Genomic DNA, 26,593 nt, shown 5'->3' with positions numbered 1-26,593 from the left:
CCTTCGTTAGGCTTTAACGCCAGTGGCCAGTTTTCCTATTTGCATCATCCCTAGTTCCCACATACAAAAATGCAGAGGAAAAAAAATTTCCAAAAGCAAAGATATCTTCCATCTGGGGCCATTTCTAGGTCTCATTTGTCCAGAATCTCTGCCACAGACATGAAACCAGTAGGTGTGAACAATGGTTCCAGGTGGAGCTTGGTGGCTTCTCATCTTCAGGCAAAACCAAATCAAGCCCTGTGATGACCTTTGAGAAACAGCACAGTATCTCTGAGGGATCCACAGCCCCACTGCTCACAGAGAAACTTAAGCCAGCCAGTCCTGTCCTCTGAGGTTTCCTCAATGGGCTGCTTGCAGACTTGCGGCCCAGGAGATGAAGCTCAGGTTTCGGCAGATCCTTTCCCTGGTGGGCTGTAAGTGAGACTCTCTTCCCTTGCCGACATTCCACATATTCCCCACATCATTGTGAATTAGAGAATCTGCATGTGCAGTCAGTCCTGCTTGTCTGCAATCCTCTCCCACAAAAGCTCCTAGACACAGCAGAGCCAGCTGCACTGCATGGCGACTCCAGCCTACTTATTTTACAAAAGGCCAGAGGGAACCTGAAGGAGCAGCTTCCCTGGAAACAATTCAAGGTCAAGATTACCATGGATAAACTACCAGCCCCTCCATTAGACAATTGAGAATATCGGCTCCCATGATGCTCCCTGGGGATGCTCCCCGTGCTTCACAGGAGTGGTGTCCTTGCTGCAGAGCCCACAGAGCTGAAGCTAAAGAATCACACTCAATGACCACTGGGTAAGTGGTCCCTTGAAAGGCTCAGAGAAGTCACATACCCTCTCTGGGCTGCTGGTCTCTTAACTGTAAAATGAGGAGGCTGAAGGTCTCTGGAGATCTTCCTAGCTTTACTGTGAATGGCTGAGCCAGGCATGCAGTGGCTTCCATCACAAAGGCCAGCATGCTTACTATCAGATGCAGGAGCCAGGGAGGAGTCCTCAAGATAACCTCCATAGGTGGCCTAGGTCTGAGACCTCAAGCCCAGGGTTGGCATGCCCACCCTCCCCCCAAATCCTGTCTGCCAGTTCCAGACATGAGTTATTTACTACCCACTACTTGGTCATCTGCCAGGTGTTCAGCAGACAGCATGGCCAGATATTGCACTTCCCCCTTTCTAGGAGGCCTGGGCAGGCTGGCAGCCCTGAACATCCCACCAAGGCACTCAGGGCTCCCTTCCCACTGCTGCACCCTGGCTCACCTGCTAATGTTAGCGTGTAGCCTTTTGCAGTCGTCCTTGGTGAGAGGTTAACCCCAAAGTCCTGGATTCCACAAGGAAGAACATGCTTTCTCCATGAATGCCGCTCCATGAATGCTGCCTCATTTGACCTGGCCTCCAATATAATATTGCAACACTGAAGGCTGCAGCTACAGGATGGGATGGTGGGGGTAGTGGAAGGGAACTGGCACATTCCAGGGAGTGCAGAGCAGACACACATAAACTTCAGCGAGTTCCCACTGGCCACTGTGTAAAAAGTCTTTACTACTTTGCTCATGGACCTTAATAGTATTATCATCCATCCAAATGATGATGATGATAAAAAATAATATTAATGAAAATAATCCCTAACATTTAGGGGCTTACTACAGGACACACAGAGACCTTGGCAGGCTTTTTATATATGCTATTTTTCATTCTATTTTATTTATTTATTGTGTATGTGTGTACATGTGTGGGAGTGCATGTGTGGAGACCACAGGACAATTTGCATGTGTCGGCTCTGTCCTTGAACCATGTGGGTCTAGGTGGTAGGTATGGCAGCAAGCGCCTTTACCCTCTGACCCATCTCACTGGCCCCAATACATGTTTATCTCTATAAATCAGTAGTTCTCTGAGGCCACAGTTATTACACATTGTTCTAGATGAGGAAACAGGACTGAAGAACTTGTGTAAGGTTGAAGAGGCCAGCAGCAGAGCTGGCTGCCTCCAAATTCGCCTGATAGCCGGTTGTGTTTAATTATTCAGTAGACACTTAGGGAGTCACACAGAGTATCAGGTGCTAGGTAACCAAGAGCTAGACCTTGCAAACCTAAGTTCCTTAAGAAATATGAATGTGGGAAATCCTTTTGGCTAGAGGCCAAGACCCACTGTCTATCCACATTACCGTGACTAGACCAAGAGCTAAGGACCCTGACATCCAGCTTCCCAACCTGTGTGGAAGGCCAACCTGCAGCTCAGGCAGGTAGATGTGCTACCCCTTTTAGAGGGAGCAGACAGGTATCCAGGGACAGCCTGACTTCTCAGCTGAGACCTAGGCTAAGCATCAGAAAACCACATGCACCACCCAGATCCAGTGAGACAACTTGCCTATGCATTTGACTATCTTACATCCTTCTAAGGGGAGGAGCCTGTGTCCAGTGTACCCTGTGTGAGACAGATGCTACCTTCTCATTCTTAGCATGCAGCCTGGTACACACTCACCAGCTAACTGCTGAGTCATCTATGGGAATGCTGCTGTCCACAGATGCTCACAGCTCATGGTTCTTGTCCACACAGCCTGCAGGAGCTGATGGCCTCTGCTCTGTTATAGCCACAGTCACTGCTTGCTGTGAGCTGACATTGGGCAGTGTGCTTTGTGTCTTGCTCACTTGCCTCCCATTCCAACACTCCTTTCTCACCTAGGGAGATAGCCAGTCCTGTTCGCCTGCAAAATCATTGTGATTTGGTGCCTTCCTTTCACCTCCCAACACGAGGGTGGGAGCTGTGAGTGGGAGCTGAGCTTGCCTCCAGAGTCTGATTTCCTCCAAAGCATCTTGTCCTGGACCTCCCCTGCACTCGCCCGCTACCTGGAACACCTGCAGTATCTTCCTGTCCTCCTTGAAGATGGGGAACCTAGCCTGATAAGTCAGTGCTGACCAGAGCCACCAAGCGCCTTCTGCAGAGGATAGCTGCACCCATCTCCTGATATTTATATCCCAACCCCCTCATGTTGACCTCGAAAAATGAGAGCCACTAAGCAAAGCAGTAACTAGACCCGTTCCAGTGCTTTCTCTGCAAGCAGAAAAAAAAATGTGTTCGGCATCTACGAGCAACTCAACGGACTGCTAAAGTATTTAACACCAGATGACTGAGAAGCATTAAGGAAGAAATGGCATGGTGGATCACTTTTGTAATCCAAGCACTTGGAAGGCTGGGGTGGTAGGATTCCTGTGAGTTTGAGAGTAACCTGGGATACACAGTGAGTCCTGAAAGAATGAGATCTGTCAGAAAGAAGGAAAGGAGGGAGGATGGAAGGGAGGGAAGGGACAAGAAGGGGGAGGGCATAGGGGGAGGAGGGAATGCGGAAAAAGAAAACAAAAGTCAGCATCAAGATGCTGTGAACTGGGACCTATTGATCCTGCATATTTAGCCTTTGAAACCTTTTGTGACCCTCCCAGTTTCACAGGACAAGAACAACACAGAGACAGTAACTAAAAAACAGCACTGCTGCCCATCTTGGTCCTCTGTGGAAGAGTCCTGGAAGATGCAGCCACTGGGAAATGTGTAGGCAGAGAGGGTTCCTTCTGAGTGCTGCTATTTGGTGGCCGGCTGCCATGATGGCCTGGGGCTGCCTTAGGATGCTGACAGTTCAGAAACCAAGCAGGTCTGCAGGCTTGAGTGTTCAGTCAGCAAGCAAAGCCAAGACTGGGGGTCCAGCATACCTTTCCTCCTGGCCTGCATGACTAGGTAATAGTACCATACACATCTCAGACTCTACCTCATAGCCACACATTCCCAGGGTGAGATGTGGCTCAGAGGTAGGTTGCCTACCTAGCATGTGTGAGGGGGCCCTGGCCTTTACCACTCACAGAAGTAGGCAACAGGAGAGAAGTTGTAGCAAGGGGTAGTGAGGAAGAAGGATCTAAGACCTGAGCACCAATAGGTGTGTGAGAAATTCCCGGAGCTTCCTTCACAGAACCCACTCCAGCTCCAGGGGTGAAGACTGAGCTCTTTTATACCTGTGGCAAAACTATGGACTTTGGGCTGCCTCAGACAAAAGCCTCCAGCTCCATTAAACCAAGCTAACAATTTGGGTTCTCACTGGCACCAGCCTCAATTTTAAGATTTATTTAGTGTGTATGTGTGTGTGTGTTTTACCAGCATGTATGTATGTATATATGTATGAGCACTATGTGCATGCCTGGTGGCCCACTGAAGATAGAGGAGGGAGTCAAATCCCATGGACCTGGAGTTTCAGATGGTTGTGAGCCACCTCATGGCTGCTGGGAACCAACCCAGCAAGTGCTCTTAACCACTGAGCCATCTCTTCAGCTCCCAACACTAGCCTCATTACAAGTATACAAAAAACACACACAGCTAGTGGCTACTACACTGGGTAGGGAGACATAGAACATTCCACCACTACAGAAGTCTTCAATGGACATGTGGATTCAAAGACTCTCACCTCCCCAAGAATCCACTGGGTGATGGCCGTGAGCTCTAAAGAGCTTCCCTAGAAGAAATGTTCTAGTCCTAGCTCTCTAACAAGGTTACCTATTGGAGCCTCCATTTCTCCTCTCAAGAGCAGAGGGACACACAGAACCTCACTATGGGTTGAGGAGACACACGGGGTGAAGTTGGGTATGTATGAAGATGCTTCTGTCCTGACGAGGGAAATAGAGGACTTTAGCTTAGCTGACATGGTGTCTTGCTTTATCCTAACAGCAACACAAATCTCAGTGTGTGGCCCTGTGGCACAGTCATCTTCAGAAAGGTTGGCAACCGTTCCTATGGTCACAGAACTTGAACTCCACTGATACCTAGGTCTTCGTGTATCCAACTCTTGACCCTATTCATGCAGTCTTCTCTGAGAAAGTCTAGAAGGAGCGTTGAGGTGACTGGTATTTGCAGGAGTAATACGTTCAGCCCATGCATGAAGAAGGAACATCATATTTGGTGCTACAATGGTCAGAGGCCAGTTCTAGCCCCACACCACAGGCTTTCCCTATTTGGAGCCTCAGTTTCCTCCTATTAATATGAGCCTGACAAAAATGTTCCCAGTTTTATTCCAGGTAGTATATAATATATCCGTTTCCCAAACCTTCCTCCCAAGTCAGGCCCGAGTTCCAGCTTGAGTGTAGCTTCCCCTGTTGACAATAATGGAAGGTTGAAAGTGAAGCTATGTCAGCCTGGCCACATGCAATTTGGAAAATGACCACCTTGCCCTGAGACGGCTCTGGCCTTTGCAGTGGAGGAGCTGTCATTCCCGCACTGGGTTCAGGTACAGTGTGGGCAGGGGCCGCAGCAGAGCGACTACAAAGAGGTAATGGTGTTCCCACCACAGCCCCTAAGGATAGAAGCCAGCCTCTGAGGAGACTGGGCACCCCATGAATCTCTTGGGAAATTGGTCTCAACTGTGAAACACAAAAACTTCGGAGCATGAAGTCTATGTGTTGAAGGGCTTCTGAACTCTTTTCTAGGGCTATTCCCTGTGACTGAAGAGCTCCTGTAAAACAGTTCATCCTGCCTGTCCTTTTTGGTTTTGATCACTGTTCGAAGTCGATGGATGTGCTCCTTGTGGGCAGGGCGGGTGAGTAGAGGCATCGGACTAGAGACAGATTCGGTTCCTACTCTTGGAGGCCCCTGTTCCTCGAGGTGAGTAGCAGCTGCCCTTTGTATAAAAAAAAAAAAAAAAAAAAGTTCCCGCTGCACACGAGGCCTTGTCCTGAAAGCATCCCACTAGAACCAGGATGGTGTTATTTTTACTGCCCTACCTTTTAGCTATGGAAATGGAGGATTAAACAGCCAGGCAGCTTATCTAAGGCTGACAGCAGAGATGTCTGAGTAGGTCTACCTTACGAACAGTTTATCATGTTAGAACACTGCTATAAATTCAAAGCCCCTGCTCCCGCGCATGCGCGCTGTTGTCTTGCACTCAGTGGAGGAAACGGTGTTGGGAAACCGTTTTCCTTTTCCTTAATTTGCGCAGCTATGGCATCCTCTTACCTTATTCTCAAACCTGAAAACCTGGTGTCACTGCGCAGCTATGGCATCCTCTTACCTTATTCTCAAACCTGAAAACCTGGTGTCACTGCTGGTAATTTTAGAAGGGATAAAGAGAGAGGGAAGAATCAGAGATCATATGGGAAGATGGTGTGGAGGGAAGAGGAGAAAATGCCCGGTGTGGCTTCTTAGGTTCGGCCAGGGCTTCTTTCCTAGCAAGCAGTCAGCTGTCTCTCTGAGCTCTTCCCTCAACTTTTCAACCCAGCTGCCTTTGTAATTAGCCTCCGTCTCATTTTTGATTCTTTTATTTATTTATTGTTATTATGTACGTTGGTGTTTTTGCCTGCATGCTGGGAATTGAACTCAGGACCTCTGGAAGAGTAGTCAGTGCTCTCAACCACTGAGCCATCTCTCCACTCCCTGTTTTGATGCTTTTTTAAATGCACTAATAATTGAGCCAGTGGTGGTGGCACACACCTTTAATCCTGGTACTCCAGAGCTAGAATCAGTGGAGCTCTTGTGAGTTCAAGGCCATATGAGCTACATGTCAGCTCCAGGTCAGCCAGGGTTATACAATGAGACCCTGTCTCAAAAAGAAAATGCACTAATAACTGGACAAGATGCCTTGCCAATCATTTTTCCATCTGGAATGGAAGACACCTCCACACTTTAAATAAAAATGCAGTGTCAAAGACTTACTCAGAAACTCTTGCCTAAACGTTTACACTCAAAATGCCAAACCCTAGCTAATTCCACCAGCACAGAAGATGATCTACAATGGTGAGATCAAATCAGTCATCAACATAAAGTATCTTTACGTCTCAGGCTTCTATCCAGGTCAGGATTACACAAAGTGCAGAAATATTCTGCAAATGGTCTGTCTCAGAACGGGTGAAAAGATACAAAGTCACAAGCTACCTGTGGCTTGTCACCAGAAGTGCCAGTCAGATATTGTAAACTGGAAGGTAGGTAGATAGGTAGATAGACAGACAGACAGACAGACAGACAGACAGACAGACAGATAGATAGCACCCACTTCTACATGAGTATGAGAGATCACATTATCAACTCACCCTTTTGTTATAAAAGGATAAAAGTGACACTTGTAAGACATTGAAGGTAGGACTGGGGCTGAGCTCAAGGGAGGGACACTTGTCTAAGATACTGAAGATAACCTAAGCTACCATCCCAAGTCAGCAAGATTTTTGAATTCAATAGATTCCACAGGAGCAGCTCCCCTGACTCATAACAAGAAGGTAGAAATTTGGGTGTGATTGGATGTTGAAACATTATTTTAATACAATACAATGAGGTACCCACACATGCACACGCATGCATGTGTGTGCATACACACACAAACACACACACACACACACACACACACACGATACATAAAGCATCTCAATGAAAAACCATCTCAAGAAATTTTAGCTTATGTCAAGCAAGATCTGTGGGCTGAGGGTGGGGGTAAGAAAGTGTTCTTTCTCAGCCCATATGATATTTTAGGGTGATGAGGTGATGGTGATTTTAGGATGGCATGGTGTAGATGGTATAGTGGTGAGTACAGCTGCCTTCCAAGATATTTTAACTTGCAAAAATTTCATTTCTGGAAAACAGAAGTTGACAGATTGGAACCTCAACTCAGGTATATATACAGAGATACCAAGAATCATCTCCACACTGGAGAGAGATGTTTGGTGGTTGAGCTCCTCACACAAGGAAAGCTGATCACAAAGGCACAGGAGCCTGACCCATCAAGCACTACGGCACACAGTGTGGCGCTGGAGTCAGCAATTTCCCTCTTCCCTCTGGTGAAGCAGGTACATTTGCTGCCATTACCATCCTACAGACAAACTGAGGTTTCTGTGTAAACCAGTGAGGAGCAGAGAAGAGTATGAAGTCAAGAGTTTTGGCTTTGATTTTTGTCACACAGCTTCTGTGTGCATCCACTCACCCTCTCCCAGAGACAGCTGCCTGCCTGTTTTGACTTTGCAATGCCTATTGCCCCAGTCATGTGCCCTCTGGCCCTGGCAGAAGTTTCTCAGAGCCATACATACTCACTGAGGCATACAGATTTGTAGGAAGAAGCATCCTCCTCATTTGTGGTAAATCAATAGGCATGAGCTTGCTAGGCAGTGAGATAGAAACTTTTTGGGTCATGTTGGAAAGTGCAACCTTCTGGATCAAATATGGAGAGTGTTAGAAGGGTATCCAATAGCATCCAAGATAGCAGCCACAGTGCTGACTGTTTCAGGCCCCTATTGAGATATGCTGTGAGTGTATACTAAGTAAAGACTCAATATGAAAAACATATCAATAAAATATTAAGGGAAATTTCCCCTGCGTGTATTTAGTTTTTTAATGTGGCTATTAGAAAATTTAAGATTTCCTTTGTAGTTTGTGTCACATTCCTATTGGACAGAGCCAGTCCATGTCTTTCCAGAGACCTCTGATTGTGCCCTAAGCCTATAGGATATATTTACTCAGATGGGGTCTTCCTCAAAAGAGACAAGGGACAGGGACTGAAGGTCACTCCTCTTGGGAGGCTGGAGAGTTCTTTCAGAGGGCTTTAGCTGATACTGGACTGGAATAGGAGCCTCCTTCCCCCAAGAGCCCAAGCACAAACCAGGCCAACTCTCTACTATTCTGTTGTCTTTCAGGGGCCAAAGGGAAGAGGGTAATGAAGTCAAGTGATCTACAAAGAATGAACTCCACACATGTAAAGCCCACAAGTGTAATTATTTCATTTTTTAATACTTTATTTTCTATGTGTGTTTTGTTTGCATGTATGTATGTGCACTGCCTGTGTGCCAGGTGCCTGAGGAAGTCAGAAGAGGGTGCCAGTTCCCCTGGAACTGGAGTTAGAGCCAACTGTAAGTCATCATGTAGGTGCTAGGGACCAAACCTGGGTCCTCTGCAAGGGCAGCAAATGTTCTTAACCACTGCGTGGGCCACCTCTCTCCAGGCCTCCCACCCCATGTGATTTTTAAAATTTGGGGAGCCTCATAAAAGATGCAAAAAAAAAAAAAAGGAATGAAACTAATTTTCATAATATATTTTGACACTCCCCAGAATTCTGGATATTATTTCACAGGTAAGCAGCATAAAAACAATTTATGATATATTTTGCACTCTCTTTTTTAAAAATACTAGATCATCAACACATGATGTGTGCTACTTTAAACACACACACACATACACACACACACACACTTACACTCACACTCATACATCACACGGTAGACAGCAGCTGCCATGTTGGACAAAGAAGGTCCAGACCATGTACAAGTCCCAACAGGAGGACATGACAGCACCTGAGACCCATGGCCGAGAAGATTGGAATCAATGAGTGCTGACTACTGATGCCTAGATCTACAAAAAATTTTGATAAGATGGGGGGGGAATAAATATTTCAATAGGCAAACTTATTTTACAATTTTAGATAAAAGTAACAAGTGGTATGATTGTAATTTTTCTTTTCTTTTTTAAAAATGTATTTATTATGTATACAGTGTTCTGCCTGCACACCAGAAGAGGGCACCAGATCTCATTATAGATGGTTGTGAGCCACCATGTGGTTGCTGGGAATTGAACTCAGAACCTTTGGAAGAGCAGCCAGCACTCTTAACCCCTGAGCCATTCCTCCAACTTTTCCTTCCTCCCTTCCTTCCTTCTTCCCTCCCTCCCTTCCTTCCTCTCTTTCTTTCTTTCTTCTTTCTTTTTTTCTTTCTGGTTTATTGAAACAGGATCTCTCTGTATAGCCTTGGCTGTTGTGGAATTCACTCTGTAGACCAGGCTGGTCTTGAACTCACAGAGCTTTGCCTACCTCTGCCTCCCGAGTGCTGGGATTCAACTCATGAGCTACCACTGCCCATCAATTGTAATTTTTCTTAAGATTTATTTTTACTTTTAATTATGTGTATGTGTGATATGAATGTGGGTGTGGACATGTGAGTGTGTGTATGTGAGTGCCGGTACCCTTGGAGGCCAGAAGAGGGAGTCAGAGCTCTTAGAGCTGGAGTTACAGGTGGTTGCGAGCCACCCCTCTACCACCCCCAGGTTGTTTTCTGGGAACAGAACTCAGGTCCTGTGTAACAGCAGTAGTATGGGCTTTTAACTAGGGAGCCACCTCTCCAGCTCTCTCTTTTTTCTTTTGCTTTCCTATACTTTACAAATGTTGTAGGAAAAAAAAAAACTTAATTTGCAATGTTTACTAAGAAAATACAATTTTTAAATTCTCAAGTGGTTAGAACAATGAGCCATGAACTATTTATGGGACTACTCTGTGTCCCAAGCTTCCCCAGGAAGATGATCACATGCCTGTGGATGCTGACAAGGAAGGTGTTGATACAGTCTTTCGTGGGACAGAAGGGATTTCCTGGCTACACAGATATTTTTCCTATACCTAAAGTTGGAATGCAAGCGATACATACCAGTGAGTGCTACAGGCAAATGTTCTCATAAGATCTGTTTGGACAGCTCAGGCCACATGTGCTGGCCCATAGTCATGGGAGTTGTCCTTGTGGGGCAGCAGAGGCAGCTGGGGAGCTGGGGGAAGTGTTGAGACTCGGAAAACAGGTGACCATGCATTCTTTCAGCATGTGAAAATATGAATCAAATAATTTGTAAAACACCCACAGCTGTTGGTAGGAGGCATGGCACAGGTACTAATTTAAACTCATAAAGCAAATTCTCTCTCTCTCTCTCCCATACACAAACATACACACAGCACTTCAATAACCAAAGGTCTAGTTATTCAGCAAATCTCATGCACAAAGTCATGTCTGCAATACCTTTCTACCCACTAAAGATGAACTTAAACATCAGTTTCTGCAGGACCACACTTGGGGACATTCACTTGGGGTAGAGCAAGGGGTAAGGCCTGAGAGACATGGTTCCATTTGTTGTCTGCCCTCCTTATCTGAAGATCTCAGCGGAGTGTGGCTTCTGCTGTAATGAGCTACTCTTGCAGCGTTGACCAGTGTTGGCCTCCAAAGGCATCACACTGGATTAGTGGGTGCCTATGCTAAGGACATAGGGGACTAAGGAGTGACATCTAGGGGCTATAGGGTTTATTTGGAGTGTGTGTGTGTGTGTGTGTGTGTGTGTGTGTGTGTGTGTGTGTGTGTGTGTCATAGATCTGCAATTGATTATAGCCTTCACCACAGCACACTAAGACTTGTAGTGTATGTGTGGGGGGGGCATGTGTATCTAGACTTAAAATGAGTGAAATATATGATGTGTGAATTGTACCTTAGTGGAGTTGTTTTGTTTTTCCAGGTAAAAAGCTCGGGCAGGAAAGCAAACATCCCTTTCGGCAGCAATGCAGCTTTGAGTCATTGCAGGCACTACTGAAGTGCACATGGCATAGAAACAGTTAACTGCCCCACCTTCCCCACACACACTAGAGACTGGAACTTAAATAAATGAAGCTCAGACCCAACTCATGATTCTCCTGCCTCAGCTTCCTAAATGTTGGCGCTACAGGTGTGTCTCAGCATTCCTGTCTGCCTCTCCTATATAACAGCTCCCTCTCTCTCTCTCTCTCTCTCTCTCTCTCTCTCTCTCTCTCTCACACACACACACACACACACACACACACACACACACTGCTCTCAGCCTCTAAGTATACTGGTGTATGTCTACAACCCCAACATTTGGGAAGTAGAGGCAGAGGATTAAGAATTCAAAGACATCCTTGACTTCTTACTGAATTTGAAGCTAGCCGGGTTACTTGAGACACTCTCAAATAGACAAACACTGCTATCCTCTGTGAACTCAACAATGCATCTAAGAAAGAAAGGTGCCACAGGCTCCCAAAGCCTCTGTGTCACTGACCTTTCTGGTCCTCCTGACTCTCTGGCCTCTGCTGAAAAGACTTGCGGAGCACATGTCTCAGGAACTGAAGATAAGGTAGCTGAGCCAGGCCCTGGGCTCTTTCTGAGATGAAGAAAGAAATCGATTGCTAGAATCAGATATTTGGAGAGTGCTGCCTCTTCCCCAGATCCTATTTTCAAAAGCACATTTCCCAGTAAAGATTAAGTGGCCACCTTGCCAACATCCCCAGGAAGAAGAGAAGAGATATTTTTTTTTAGGCAGCGAAGGGCTTGGAGCTGTTTTGAATCACATAGGGCCCCTTCACCTAAACAATTCCATATTTGAAAGCAGCTGTGACTGCACCTCAGAAAACATGACCGCCTAAAACCTATCACCCAATCATACACAGCCAGCCAAGGCTTCCCCCTTTCCAGTGCTTTTAGATAAGCTAAGCACACAAGGAAATAGTCAACTAAATAGCTCCCATACTTCCAGTCACCCCTTCACACTTATCAGAATCCTAGCATATCCAGACAGCATAAGCTGGGCCACTTAACCCTTCAGATACAGGAAACGTAGCCTCCTGAACATCACCCATCTGTTTGATTCACTAACGTCACAGTAGGGATCACATTGGGTCTGAACTTATGGGCATTGCATCTAAGTACCTGTCAGTGTGGAGTTCTTCTGAAGCCAAGAGGTGCAGCTTCGTGGCTTTGCTTCCATCAGGCTCTGGAGCTGAAGAGACACTCGTCTTCCCATACCCTGCAGGAGCAGGGAGTGGAGGCCCCAGCTGTCCCTTGGCCTGCCGGTGTCTGGCCTGGCTGTCCCCTTGAAGGGTGGCTGTGTCTTTCATTGTCTCAGACTTGTCGGAGAATCCTGGGTCCTGACAGCTCCCAGGCAGTGCTGAGTCACCTGCCACAGCGGGAAGCATCCTTGTAGTACCTGTTTCAGGGAGGTCACCAGACACACATGCCCACGTCTCAGCTGTGCTTGGTCTGATGTCACTGGCTGCTGCCTCAGCAGCCCCCACCATTTTGCTAGGCCCCACAGTATCCAAGGCTCCTCCAGCCAGCTCTTTGGGGGTACCCTGGTAGCCCAGCACATTTTGCATTTCTGCAGTACTGACAGAAGCTTCGGGCCCTCTTCCACCCTCAAGTGGGGCAGCGATCCACGGCTTGCTGTCAGATTCAGGCACAGTCAAAAGACTTCCGTGAGAAGAACCCTCCAGGGCACATGTGGATCCTGGTAGACTATTTGGACCCTTGGTATGAGCCAGGTGCCAGGTATCATCTCTTCTGTGTTGACACTTGCTGGCCAGTGTTTCTGGGTGCTCTTTTCCAGAAGGCTCTTCTGTGTGGCTGTGGGGAGCCACAGGGAAGCTGGGAGCTCTTTCTGCTGGTACCCCCTGAACAGCTACAGAGGAGGGAAGACCCAGAGCTGATTCCTGCCTGCCTCTTCCCTGCTGTGGATAGACCTGAGCTCCCCGGTCAGGCTCTCCAGTCCCCTCTAGCCTCTCACTCATCACCATCAACGGGGCACAGGTCGCTTCCGCCCCAATACTGCCACTCGGAAGGTTCTCCTCCAAGGCTGTCTTGGCCAGATCCACCAGCTTCTCTGGTGCTGGATCCTGGGGAACCAGATGAGAAATCTCAGCCTCCACAATCGACTCTTGCTTCTTATCCACCTGGAGTCCGGCAGGAGGTACAGGGAGATGGGCAGCAGCCACTCCTTGAACCCCATCTAGAAGCTTCTCTGGGTTCAGTGATGTGCTGGGACCTTCAACCAGAAAATTCCTTGAAGCTCCTGCCTTTTCACCAGGTATACTCTGGGCCCGATTGGCAACCAGGGCTCCAAGCGCAGACTGCTCAAAGATCTTGGTGATGTGTTCCCTGAAGTCAGGAAGCCCTGTAATTATGCTGGTCTGCTTGGAGCTTGCACCCTTACTACCTGCCCCAGCAGCCCTCTCCCTGCTGCCCCCTGTCTCTCCTGCTGCATCCTCACTGACAGGGGATGCTGCAGCCTCAGAGGGCCTGGCATTTGCTTCTGGAGCTGCAGCCACATGCATCTCTCTTGTCATCTGCTCATTTTTGGCCAGGAGAGTCATGTTGTCTAGATAGGGCACGAGATTCACGGGTCCCTCAGTGGTTCCAGCTTGGGATTTATCACTACCAGCCCCGGCTACAGAGGTTTCTCCACCTGAAGTTCCTGGTTGCAAGAGTGTGGTGTAGGAGACATCTGATACCTTGCCAGGAGTGTCATTTTCCAAAGCAGGTGGGAGTTCCTTTGTGGGGCAAGGACCTTCATTAGGAGCTCTGGGGCCCTCAGAGGAAACAGCTCTCATGCTACCGTCTCCTGCATCCTCCCTGGCAGTGCCGTTGATATGGAGGTAAGGGGCATCAGGCAGAGTCTCTTCAGGTGGTCCAGCCGGCAGCAGCCTCCGTGGGTCTGAAACAGTGCCGTGTGCCAGAATGTTCTCTGTACTTCCGGGAATCTTACCCGACTCTCCAGCTGGCAGCAAGGGATCCCCACAGCTGGGCACAAGCTGCTCAAGTTGGCACAGCTCAGTCAGGGTGGAGGTGTAAGCTTCTTTCCAAGATGTGAGGCACTGCTCGGACTGAAAGGAGCCACCATGCAGAGCAGCTTGTGGTCCCCCAGGATCCTGCTGCATCCCAGGGTCTCCTTCGCTGGCGCCAACATTCACCTCCGCAGACCCACCATGTTGCTCCTCGGCTCTCGGAACACTTCCAAGAGGCCCCTGTGCTTCTGCACCTAAGGTGGCCAGCTGCTCCATTTCCAGATGTGGGGCCAACTCTTCCTGGTTTTCATCACAGGCCTCACTCTCTAGCGCATCCGGGGTGGGTGTGCCTCTAGGGCTGGTAGGCTCTGGGACTGGAGAACAGTATGCTGTATCCAGGAGAGCTTTTGAGTCAGGTGGACAAGGCGGGGCCTCCACTATGCCTCTACTTGCCGCCTCTGTCTTACCCAAGCCTTGAGGCAGGGGCAGTACATCACATACATCAGAAACTCCTGAATCCCCACAACGTGCTTCTTCATGCTGGCTGCCTGCTTTCAAAGCATCAGCCAGTTCCTGTTGGGACTTGCTCAGCTCCTGCCGGATGCCACAACTGTCCTTTCCACCCAAGTTTCCTGTAAGAGAGGTGTCTTCTGCAGGATGCAGGATCTCCGAGGGCTGACTGTCACAGCCTGTGCCCTCTTGTTCATTTATCCCTAGTGCAGGCAATGTCTGTCCAAGTGAGGTTGAAGGGTCTGACTCCTCTGATGGTGCCTTTCCCAGATCCGTATCCTCGGGTGATGAACTTGGAGTACTGCACCGGCTGCCTTTGGGTGGAAGTTCTGAAGCCTGTTCCTTTCCTCCTTGAGTGGGCAAGTTCACACCTACCCAAGACTCCCCTTCCATGGGCGCTAGAATTGGGGAAGGGTTTGCACCCTGCTTCTTCAGACCTGGGCCACTTGGACAAGCCCCTTGCCCATTTGCAGGCGATTGGGCCTTCTCACAGAGGACAGCAAAGACGGCTGCTTCTGGATCCAGTTGGGACGGCTGGAGTGGGTTCTCAGAAGGTAGTGGGAGGCTGTCCCCTGGGCAAGACAGCTTTCCCTGACATTCTTGTTTCAGACTGAGCATGGGTCCATGACCCATTGTTGAGCTCTTCCCACTGTGGGGAGATGACACATCAGTGTGGACTTCTTGTCCTGATTCTACCTTCTTCAGCCCACAAGGTTGGCCTGGGGATATCAGCAAGCCTTCCCCATCACAACTGTAGGGCCTCTGCAAGGGGGAGTGCCTCTGCTTTATCTCCCATACACTCTCCACCTCTCCAGCTTTGGGCACCTCCTCCACTGCTGGAGCAGACAGGAAATCTGATTTCTCAGAGTCTAAAGCAGGAAGTGACTCTGTTGTTCCCAATTCCCCCCTGCCCTGAAGCATGCTGGGGCTTTTGGTCTGAGATCCTGAACTTCCCCAGATGGCTTCTTGGAGAGGAAAGTGCTCACCAGTTCCGTCTGATGCTGAGGACAGGATGAGGCCCTGCTCAGGGACTTTGTGCAGGGAGATACATGTGTCAGTTGTATGGGAGTCAGTAATCACCTGCCCCACAGCCTCTGCTGACCCAGCGTGGGGCCCATCCTCATGGCCAGCAACTGCCTGTCTAGGTGGCTGTGCTGAGTCTGAGTTGGAAGGCTCACTATGTGGCTTTGAAACCTCATCTTTGTCCGTCTCCAGATGGAGCTCGCTGTGAAAGGGATGGGACCTTTCTTCCTCATGGTTCCCACACTGTGCGCCATCAAGGGCTCTGGTGGCTTCTTGCTGTCTCTTAGGGTTGCCTCTGGGTGATCTGCTTTCTTCTATAGCCACAACTCTATTTTCAGTATTCTTGGGAGCTTTAGGACCATCAGTTGGTTCCATTGACTTTCTAGAACTTTCATTTGAAACCCCATGAGACAATGTTGGCAGCAACAGCTCTTCTAGGACTGTATCATTTTGTCCCTGCAAGAAAGGGGTGGGGACCCCTTGGAGACTACCTTCTGGCTGTTGTTGTTGGGTTCGCCTCAGATCTGATGCTCGCTTCAGCCCCACCACCCCTGTATCCACCTTTCCTGTGGCCAGATCTGCAGAAACTGGCATCTTAGCCTCAGAATCTGTCTCTTTGGTCAAGCTGGCTTCTTCTAAGATGACAGAATCCCAAGCATCGGGATGTGGTGTGGGACTTGAAGCTGTATGCGTTTCCTCTGTTCTAGTGAATGGAGGAGCCTCAGTACCCCCAAGCAAGCTCCTATCCGGCTGGTTGCCTGATGTGACACAGACCACTTGTTGGGGCTCAGTTCCTGATGTCCCTGTCTGTGGCTGGCTCTGAACATTGCTGGTGTCTCGTTGAGTCTCCTTCCAGGAGCCACTGTCTCCTGGTGCTGTGGCAAAACCTAGTGGGTCTGAGGGAGGCTCTGCCTGTGGCAGATGTGTCTCCACTTCCTGCTGGCAGTGTACCTGGGAGCCAGTGTTTGTCCCAGCTCCAGGTTTAGTGCCCGAGTTGCTTTTAGAAGGATGGCAGCCTCCAAGAAATTCCAAGTTCTTGGCCGAATTGGTAGGTAGCCCCTCCATTCCACCTCCATCCCTGTCAGCTGATCTTAGGACTGGATCTTGTGGGACCATGGTCTCAGTCCATGGGGACTCCTCTAGGACATCTGTGCTTTCCATCCCCAGTTTGGTGGCAGCAGGGGCCTTAGTGGCAGACTCTTCGGGCAAGCAGTCACCTACATGGTCTTTCTCTTGGGTCTCAAAACTACCAGGCCAGTCACCCTCTGCACACAGCTGCTCTGTCCTGGACTCGTGGGGAGGCATTAGGGAAATTTCTGGCAATTGGCCAGTGCAACTGGAAGATAAGTTTGGTCTCCCTTTCTTCAGTTCTTCATCTTCTTCAACACTGGGGGTTGTGGCAACCAGTGTGTGCTTTGTGGAGCCATCCCCTTCAGGACTAAAGGTTGCTAAGGCATCCCCTTGGATACTGGGTGAGGCTTCCCTTCTAGGGTGATGGGCAAGGGTACCATCTTCAGGTGCTGCTTCTGAGCTTGCTAAGCAACCTTCTGGGGGACACTCGGTGAAGGGCATGGAGGCTAAGGGGCACACCTGTTCCCAGGGCAGTGATGAGCTGGGCAGTGGAGAACCTTCTGGCCGCTTGGATTCCTGGGGGTGCCTCCCTGGCTCAGTCACCTCTGGGGACACAGTACTTGGATCCAGGCTGGCAGCACTCTCAGAAGCAGAGGAAGCAGAGCAGGAGCCTCCTAGCCCAGTGCTGCCAACAATGAAAACATGGATCGTTTCATTGCTTCTCACAGATACCAAAAGACAGAGCCACATACAGGCAGAACGACCCCAACCTGACCCCCTCAAAAGGCTACCAGGAGCCTCCACCAAAAAACAAACTGACCCCCATGCATGGATCTCTACAAGCAGCCCCCACTCCCTCCTCCCATAATCATCATAGATGCCCTTGCTTCTTCAAAAACAGTCAATGCAGCAAGTCTTAAACATTCAGGTGCAGGGTATTCCATGCAGGTCAATAGTGAGCAGGGAAATATGGAAACTCATTGAAAATAATAATAATAATAGGAAACCCAGGAAAGAACATGCGCATGTAGGTACGCATGCATGTGGGGACCAGAGGACAACCGTGAGTGTTGGTCGGGAATCTCTTGGCTGTTTTTCTCCTGTGTACTCCAGGAGGAGTCTCCTGTCTTTGCTTTCCATCTTCCTTTTATTTTCATGGACTTACAGGTGTCTGGCTTTTGTGTGGGTTCCTGGGATTCAAACTCATGCTCACCCAGCAAGTACTTTTATCTGTTGAACCATCTCTCCAGCCTCAATGCCTCATTTTCCCAAGACAGAATTTCACAGGCCTGGAGCTTGCTAAGCAGGTGAGGCTGGCCAGCCATTGAGCCCCAAAGATAGTTTGCTCTCTGAGTCCCCAATAGGTGTATTATAAACACACGCAAAATCCTGCCTTTTTTAAAATGTGGATTCTGACGATTTAACTCAGGCCCTCATTCTTGACAGGCAAACATTTTCCTCGGTTTTACAGGGGGCCTTTAATACATTAAACAAACAAACAAACAAATATGTAAAGTGAGGCAGGGGTGAACAAGTTCTGGATAATTGCAAGATGTTCCAAGCATTCCTGGGATCATTCTGCATTTGGGGAAAAGGTATAGGTTAGAAAAACTGATTTTGAAATTGAAGGTTATTCTTTTGTTTGTTTGGTTTTTGAGACAGGGTCTCACTATGCAGCTCTGGCTGTCCTGGAACTCACTCTGTAGACCAAGCTGTCCCAGAACTTACAGAGACCCGCCTCCCTCTGCCTGCCAAGTCTTGTGATTAAAGGCCTGTGTCAGCATACCCTTGAAATTTTTCTTGAATATAGTTGATTCTTCAGTTTTTGGTACACTGAGAGGAATAACCCCTAAGTCACTTGTCTTTTAAATGGAATTTCTCCACTGACCTGCATATATCACCTGAGAGCTGAAATACCTTCATACCCAAGTTTGTCCTAACTTGAATATGCTTACCTAGGCAATGTGTGAGGGGGGAAAAAGTTATTATGACACACACTCAGAGAACTGGGAGGAGCTTGGCTCAGAATTAGGGCACTCCATCACTTAACCAACCCTCCACTTATTGCAACATAGGTTGCTGTATGCTGTATTTGCATATGTGGCTCAGTTCTCATTGTTTTAAGTACATATTGTTTTGTTTTATTTTTATAGTTTAAGACAGGGTCTCACATAGTCTAGCTGGGTTGGAACTCGTATCTTAAGGCTGACCTTACATTTTTGATTCTCCTGCCTCCACCTTCCAAATACTGGGATTACAGGTGTGCACTACCACACCTGCACCATCTAGCTGCATTTTGATTTTATTAACAGTGTATGAAAACATGCTTGTGTGCTTACTGCTTGCACTGGCCTAGTCACCTCCCTTTCTGGTTTCCTATACTGCCTCCTAGGATGTGGTTTCTGTTATTATGTAGCTGTGATTCTATGTACTTTGTATGATTATATATTTTCTGGTAGCAAGAGAAGTTACTTAAGTCAAAGTTAACAGAAATATGGTTTTTCTAAAGCTTTCAATTGTTATTTTAAATATTTTATTTTTAATGATGCGTATGTGTGGGTTGGGTGAGTATGTGTATGTGCGTAGTGCTCGCGGAGGCCAGAAGAGGTTGTTGGATGTTCTATAGCTGGAGTTGCAGCTGGTTGTGAGCCACCTGTCATGGGTGTAAGGAATGGAAGTCAGATCCCCAGCAAGAGCTGTATCCACATTTAATTGCTGAGCTGTCTCCCCAGCTCCATCGAGGTTTGTTTGTTTCTTGTTTTTTGAGGCAGGGTTTCTCTGAGGTTTTGGAAGCTGTCCTGGAACTAGCTCTTGTAGACCAGGCTGGTCTCGAACTCCATCTAGGACTTTTAAAAGTCATTTTCTTTAAAGTTATTTTATGGAAAAACTAGCAAAGAGAGCTTATAGAACCTTTGGTAACTGTTATATACACATACCTATAGGCCCTCTGTATGCAGAGGAAGGCATCTATTCTGACACCCATTAAAACGTTTCTCCCACTAGGCAACACACATGCTCTTATAACATGCAAGATGCATAGGATGAAAGGTGGTGTGTATTCCTATTAAAAGTTACAAGGTCAAAGCCAGGGCGATGGCTCAACTTGTTTGCTGAGCAAGTTTGAGGACCTGAGTTTGGATTCCCAGCACCCATACAGAGCCAGGTGTTGTAATGCAACCTCAGCACTAGAAGAGGGGTGAGAATCATGCATATCTCAGGGGCCCACTGGCCAATCAGTCTAGCCAAAACAGCGGTTCCAAGTCCAGTGAGAAAATAAGGTGGAAAGCTGTCTGGAAGGAAAGGCCAGGAATGCAAGGGCTTTGTTTGTTTTGGTTTTGGTTTGGTTTTTGTTTTTTTGAGACAGGGTTTCTCTGTGTAGCTTTGGAGCCTGTCCTGGAACTCTGTAGATCAGGCAGGCTCCAAACTCACAGACATCTGCCTGCCTCTGCCTGCTGAGTGCTGGGACTAAAGGTGTGCACCACTACCGTTGTTGTAATAATTTAGAGTGTTAATTTTGTTTTTATTGTGTCTGATAAGATAGATACAGTTATCTAATTGTTCTTCAATTATACTAGTTTAACAAAATAAATTAAAATTTAAGAAATAAAGTGGAAAGCAATAGAAAAAGACTCTCATTGCCAACCTCTACCCTCCACACTCACACTCAAGCATCCATGTGCACATACACATCTATGTTCACACATGACATACACAATCTATGTGCACACATACAACATACACCCTACCCACCAACTCTACCAGTTTATAAATATGTGCTCCAGACTGATCCATATGTCCCCCCAAATCTGCATTGATGTTGCAGGCTCCAGTATAACTATTTGGGGATTAAGAGGAAAAGTTAAGTGAGATCATGGGGTGGATGCCTCATCCAATAGGACTGGTGTCCTTATGTAGAGAGACAGAGACAGCACACACACAAAGGAGGGCCACATGAGGGCAGAGCGAGAAGATGAATTCTGCAAGCCAGGAAGAGAAGCCTCACCACAAACCAGCCCTACAGCACCTTGTCCTGGACTCTCAGCAGCCAGCACTGTGAGAAAAATATGTCTATTGTTTTAAGCTGGCAGTCTGTGGTAGTCTCCCATGGCAGCCCAAGCAGACGAATAATAGAAGCATATGGGCATCTGTTGTATGGGAATCTATTGTCCTTTCTTCTCAGTGTTTTTGAGGTTTCAGTCTTTCCAACATAACAAGTTGAGAAACAGGAATGGATGGAATGGTGTCAGTGCTTGGCATAGACCATCTCATTAAACCCAGTGGGTGTTACCACTGCTATTTGCTGATGAGAACACAGAACAGGGAGGCTGAGCTTGGATCTTGGTTGGACATCTTCCTACTCTTTGGGCACATTGCCTGAAAGAACAAAACCGTCCAGGAAGAGAGGAGGCTTCGTACCTCACCCTTTGCAGCCTCTCTGCCAAGCCAGCTACCTCTGTATGGGACATCATCTATAGCCTTCAAGGAGGTATATACATCCATTACCATGGCAGCCATCTTGGCCTAAAAGCCAATTCCTGCACATAAGAGGAGGGATGGGAACCAGAACTGTGATATCAGCTGGCTGGACTGTTCCTATCACTGCTGTGACCCAACCGAGGCTCTTCCTTTTAGCAAGGACTTTTCAGTATGTTCTATCCATAAACGGGGCCAAACAGTTTAGCAGGGGATGAAACTAATAGAATGTTCATGCATATGTTGGCTGTAAGCCTGAGAACTGCAGGAGCAGCCCCTTAAGCCCCCTCGATCCCACTGGACATGACACAGACGGATCCATTTCCACAGCTGCCTTCCTACAGGAACTGCCGGTGAAGGGGAGCCATCCAGTGAAGAGGAGTCCATGGCTCCCCTTCAGACTGACTGAAGTCATTAACATCTGAGACAGGCTGCTAAATGCACCATTTTGCACCCTATAAACATACTCATTCTTATCAGAGAGCAACCAGGAATGAATCTTTCACAAGGTGTGGGGCACATAGAAACTCCCTGTGAATAAGAGATCAGAGGTGGCCTGTTTAGCAGAAGGCCAGGCCCAAGGAGGGAACTCTTTGATTACCCATCAGAAGCAATTCTTAATGTCAGATTAAAGCCGCTCAGCAGAAGCAGATTTGCCTAAGGGCAGGAGAAATTCTCAGAACTGGTCTGCCGAGGGCTCTGCATTAAGCTTCCATAAGTCCCTTTATGTGTCAAGATTGAGTAGAAATGTGTGGGACAAGGCTGTGCTCACAATCAGTTGGGGCTGTTACACAGAGAAGCCCTGTCTTGGGGGGGGGCAACATGCTGCAAAGCAAAATAGCAATGGGGGAGAGCAAGTGTCCTTGGTGGAGGTCTTTCAGCTCTGAGGGTGAGGTGAGGTCTGCAAGGACAAAGGACCACAGCTTCTGTGGGGCAGACTCTGCCTATAGCACCCTAAAGCAGCAGCTTAAGGGTGTTGGCCCAAGAGTAGCAACAATTTGCTAAGCAAGTATTGGGAGGCACAGAAAAGGTGCTCCCCCCACCTTAGTATAAACAAACATATATGATAGGCTCTGAAGACAGGTCTGAAGACGCACAGCAATGCCTATCTAGAAGGACGTTAACCAGAAAATGTAAATATGGCTGCTGCATCCCGGGCCATTAAGACCAACGCAGCAGCCAGGCAGTGGTGGTTCACGCCTTTAGTCCCAACACTGGAGAGGCAGAGGCAAGTGGATCTCTGTGAGTTCGAGGCCAGCCTGGTCTACAAAGTGCGTTCCAGGACAGACAGGGCTGTTACACAGAGAAGCCCTGTCTTGGGGGGGGGGCAACATGCTGCAAAGCAAAATAGCAATAGGGGAGAGCTGCTGTGTCCTGAGTATTTACTTTGGCCAAGCACATGCTAAGCACTCCAAGTTACAATTTCGTTTAACCTACACAGCAGCTTGGCAGAAAGGATGTCCCCCATGGTATACATGAAAAATTATTCCCAAAAAGGGTCTAGTCCAGAAGGAGGGGATGAGCTGCAAATATAAAGCAAGATCAAGGCCCCTGCTCTGCCTGGCCCCAGAGCTGTTTTCTTTGGGTACCATCTATACCAGCCTCTCACCTGGACAGGTGCAGCTCATTCTCCCATGCATGCTAGCTCCCTTCTTTTTTAACTCCAGGAGGCAGTCAGAGTAATGGCTTAGAAATGTCATCTGTGTGGGGTTTTCTGACTCTTACTCCATCCTGTCCAGTGCTACCTGGAACCTAGAGCTCCCCACCCCCCACCCCCTCCACCCCTGCAGCCGAAATCTCAGTTGCTCTGACCTTGACTCCCAAATTACAGCTCTTTTCACAGGGCCATCTAGTACAAGGCACAGTGACCATCCATGGGATTGAGTACAATTTCCCTCCCTGGAAGCTGGCCCCTAACCCTAACTCTCACCCCTACCCCTAACCTGGCATATGGCAATACTCCATAGATAATGCTGTGAAATAGATGAACTTACGAGTGGATGGATCTAGATAATGCACAGATGAACAAATGGATGGGCAGATGGATAGACGTATAGAAGGATAAATGGGTAAACAGATAAGCGGATAAATGGGAAGATGGATTGATAGGTAGGCAGATGAACATATGGATGAATAAACGTGAGCTTGAACCAAGGATAGTAAATATTTAGTAATCTTCTCAAATCAGTGTTCCACTTGAAGATTAGGGAAGTGCTTTTCTCCCTTAGATTTATAGCATTTCTATAACCTACTAGTCTAAGCCACTTGTTTTACAGATGGGGAAGGCACAAAGGTTAATTATTTTTAAAAAGTTTCTTGGAAGAGTCCTGGTGAGACAGTGTGCCTGAGCCCCAGCCCCTGTGTCTGCTGGCAAGTTCCATCAGTTAAAGGTATATAGCGAATAACTTATTACCAACTATACAGCACAGATGTCTATGAATGACTTCTATTCATAGACTTAATCTAATTCAGAAGATTAAAAGATTTCCCCACATAACATCATTACCATTACTCATGGCATTCCAATGCTCTTTCTGGAAAAGAGGAGCCAGGGGCAGAGTGGAAACAAGTGAGTTAGAACAGATCTGGGAGCTGCCAGCCCTGGCTTTTTTTTTTTTTTTTTTCCCCAGAGATTGGGCACCACAGTGAGGCAGAGATAAGGGATGTTTCCCAGGTCCTCACATTCCTGCATTGGTTATCAAACTAGAGACCGTCCCTTATCAGTTCTTCCTTACAAAGTCTCACTATGTAGCTCAGGTTAGCTTTGAACTTGCAGTCCTTCTGCTTAGTCTCCCTAGTTCTTGGATCATGGGTGAACTTTAATATCTTTTCAAGAACAAGGTGTCATTTAACTCACCATCATCTGGCTTAATCTCTCACATATTGTCCTTCACATACATGTATCTAGATTAAGACTTTTAATAATTGAGTCAAGAAATAAAGTTAATCACCCCCTTAGCGAAGCCATCTGTTTTGGGTTACAAGCCTTGGCCTTTGGCTGCCCACAGCATCCATTTTTATTCATATCAAAGACAAGTCCTTAAAGATCTGATAAACCCAAATCGAGGAATGTGGCAGAATGTTCATCCAAATATGAACATGTCAGCCATTCAAAGTTAAACCCCACCAGTCATTCCTAGAAAACTGTGTTTTGCTCGTAGAATCAGATTTCTTTTATCTTGTTACCACAAGGGTAGAAACTGTGGTAAGTACATTGTTGCTCTATGCCTATTGGTAGGACTTTCACGGTGTATTGAAATAACTTTATGCTGCAGGAAATGCAGTACAAAATAGGGAACATAACAGAAGCATCTCTCAATGAGTAGAAATATTGAGTGTGTGCATATGTATGTTTATGTGTATATGGTTACAAATGAGGACATACATGTATGTACAGGTTTGTGTGGAAGCAAAATGTAACCACAGGTATTTTCTTCAGGTGCCATCCATGTTGTTTTGGCTTACGGTTTGGTTTGGTTTTCTTGGATAGAGTTGTTTGTTTGTTTGTTTGTTTGTTATAGTTGTTGTTTGATATAGGTTCTCTCACTGGCCTGGAATTCACCAATTAGGCTAGACTGGCTGGCTGGTAACTCCCAGAGATGCTCTTGTCCCCATACTGGAATTAAAAGCATACACCACCCCACCCAGCTTCTTCCAATGTGTGTTCTGGGACAGAACTTAGGTCTTCATGCTTGCATATTAAATAATTTGCCAAGTGTGCTCTCTCTCCAGCCCTGAAATTCTTTTTGTTTGCTTGTTTTTATAGTGCTAGGGATCAAACCCAGGCCAGTGCTCTTCTGTGGACTGATCAGAGAATTTGATGCATTCTCTCAATGAGATGCCACTTGTGTACTTGTTTACAGAGCTCAAAATGTGACTAAGGGATTCCTTTTAGACTAGACCTCAGTCCCCATCTATTTTATTTGTCTCCTTGCGAGTCATTGACCTATAACCTATGTGGTGGGAGAGTGGGAGGCCATGGGTCCACATTATTGGGAACCAAGCTGCTTTGATATCAAAGCCATAAAGACATCTCAGCCTCCTTCCGGCACTGCCACAGCTGCGGGCCTGATCTTGGAAAGATTAACTGCTGTCAGAGTCGGCATCTGAGACCATAAACAGACCCAGGGGACTGCACATGCCTATGATACAGGAGCTTTTAGAGAGAAGAGAGAGACAACTTTTGCCCACCAAATCTACCCGTATTCTATTTTTTTTTTTTTCCTCACTCTTTCCAGATTAAGTCCCAGGTGTTTTGCTGCATCTCTAGTTATAAAACAACTTTTTCTTTCTTTCTTTCTTAGAAACTTGATAGGCTGCTTCAATGTTTTCAGAGTGCCTGAGCTGCAAAATGTCATAGCAAGAATTACTAATCAGAAAAGAGTTCTCAGTCACAGAAATGACCACTAAAGGTGAGATGGGGAGAAAGAGATGGAAACCCCTGTAGATAACGAAAAACTGCCCTGCTGTCCCCAGCCTAGGGCTGGGCAAGGTGACATAGGGGCTAGAGGTGGATGAAGACTGGCAGTCTCCTTACCTTGAGAAGACAGAGGTAGGTGTCTAGGGAGACAAGACAGCTAGAAATCCCAGGCCAAAGTGAGTGCTAGAGAGAAGGCTGAGCAGAGAGAAAGTTCTAGGAGAGGTCACAACTGGCATGTGCCCATACAGAGATCATCTGAGAAGAGATATACGCCAGCTGAATGACTGAGGAGTAAACCTAGAGGAACACAGAGCTGGGAATGTTTTTGGTTCCCACCAGCCAGAGTGGAAAATGTTCATAGCTCACAGGGCATCTGTCAGGGGACCAAGAAGGGCTTGGTCTCCATGGTGGGAAACGAAACCTCACATAAACATGGCAGTGGCGCCACCTTCCAAGCAAGATTCAAAAGACTGAACTGTTCCAAATAACTGTCCCATGGCCAAGTTCAAGAATATTTATAGAAATATAAAAATATCTACTCCCCAAAAGCTTAAAGCTCACAATGCCTGGCATGCAAAGAAGCAGCGACAGATGAACCGTGATGAAAAGAAAACACAACTCGTCAAAACCGACCCAGGGTTCACAAAAGGTGTCCCAGCACTAGGGACACAGTCCAGTAGAGGAGTGCTTGCTTAGCAAGTACAGGACCTGGGATTAATCCTCAGATGCCCAGAAAGAAGATAACTATATTTGATATGAGTTAGAGGAAAGTCTGAGCCTCTCA

At 47.3% G+C, this 26,593-nt stretch overlaps 2 protein-coding genes across 3 annotated transcripts in view; both read right to left on the bottom strand.

Annotated features, from left to right (window-relative positions):
- Positions 1-14,257, bottom strand: part of LOC127228438 (transforming acidic coiled-coil-containing protein 2) — a 129,920-nt gene extending 115,663 nt beyond the window's left edge. For both annotated transcript variants that reach the window (XM_051193157.1, XM_051193158.1), the window contains exon 1: positions 12,463-14,257. In XM_051193157.1, the coding sequence (XP_051049114.1) occupies positions 12,463-14,138 (1,676 nt within the window). In that variant the 5' untranslated portion in view covers positions 14,139-14,257. The remainder of the gene's footprint in view (positions 1-12,462) is intronic.
- LOC127227790 (transforming acidic coiled-coil-containing protein 2-like) overlaps positions 14,209-26,593 on the bottom strand; it is a 44,499-nt gene continuing 32,114 nt past the window's right edge. Inside the window, exons 5-6 of the mRNA XM_051192124.1 lie at positions 14,299-17,601; positions 14,209-14,242 (exon numbers count right to left, since the gene is read on the bottom strand). Coding sequence (XP_051048081.1) covers positions 14,209-14,242; positions 14,299-17,601 — 3,337 coding nt within the window. The remainder of the gene's footprint in view (positions 14,243-14,298; positions 17,602-26,593) is intronic.

The sequence above is a fragment of the Phodopus roborovskii genome, unplaced genomic scaffold (genome assembly GCF_943737965.1).
Source record: "Phodopus roborovskii unplaced genomic scaffold, PHOROB, whole genome shotgun sequence".
In the NCBI taxonomy this organism is placed as follows: domain Eukaryota; kingdom Metazoa; phylum Chordata; class Mammalia; order Rodentia; family Cricetidae; genus Phodopus; species Phodopus roborovskii.
This window is presented reverse-complemented; position numbering and strand designations above follow the sequence as displayed.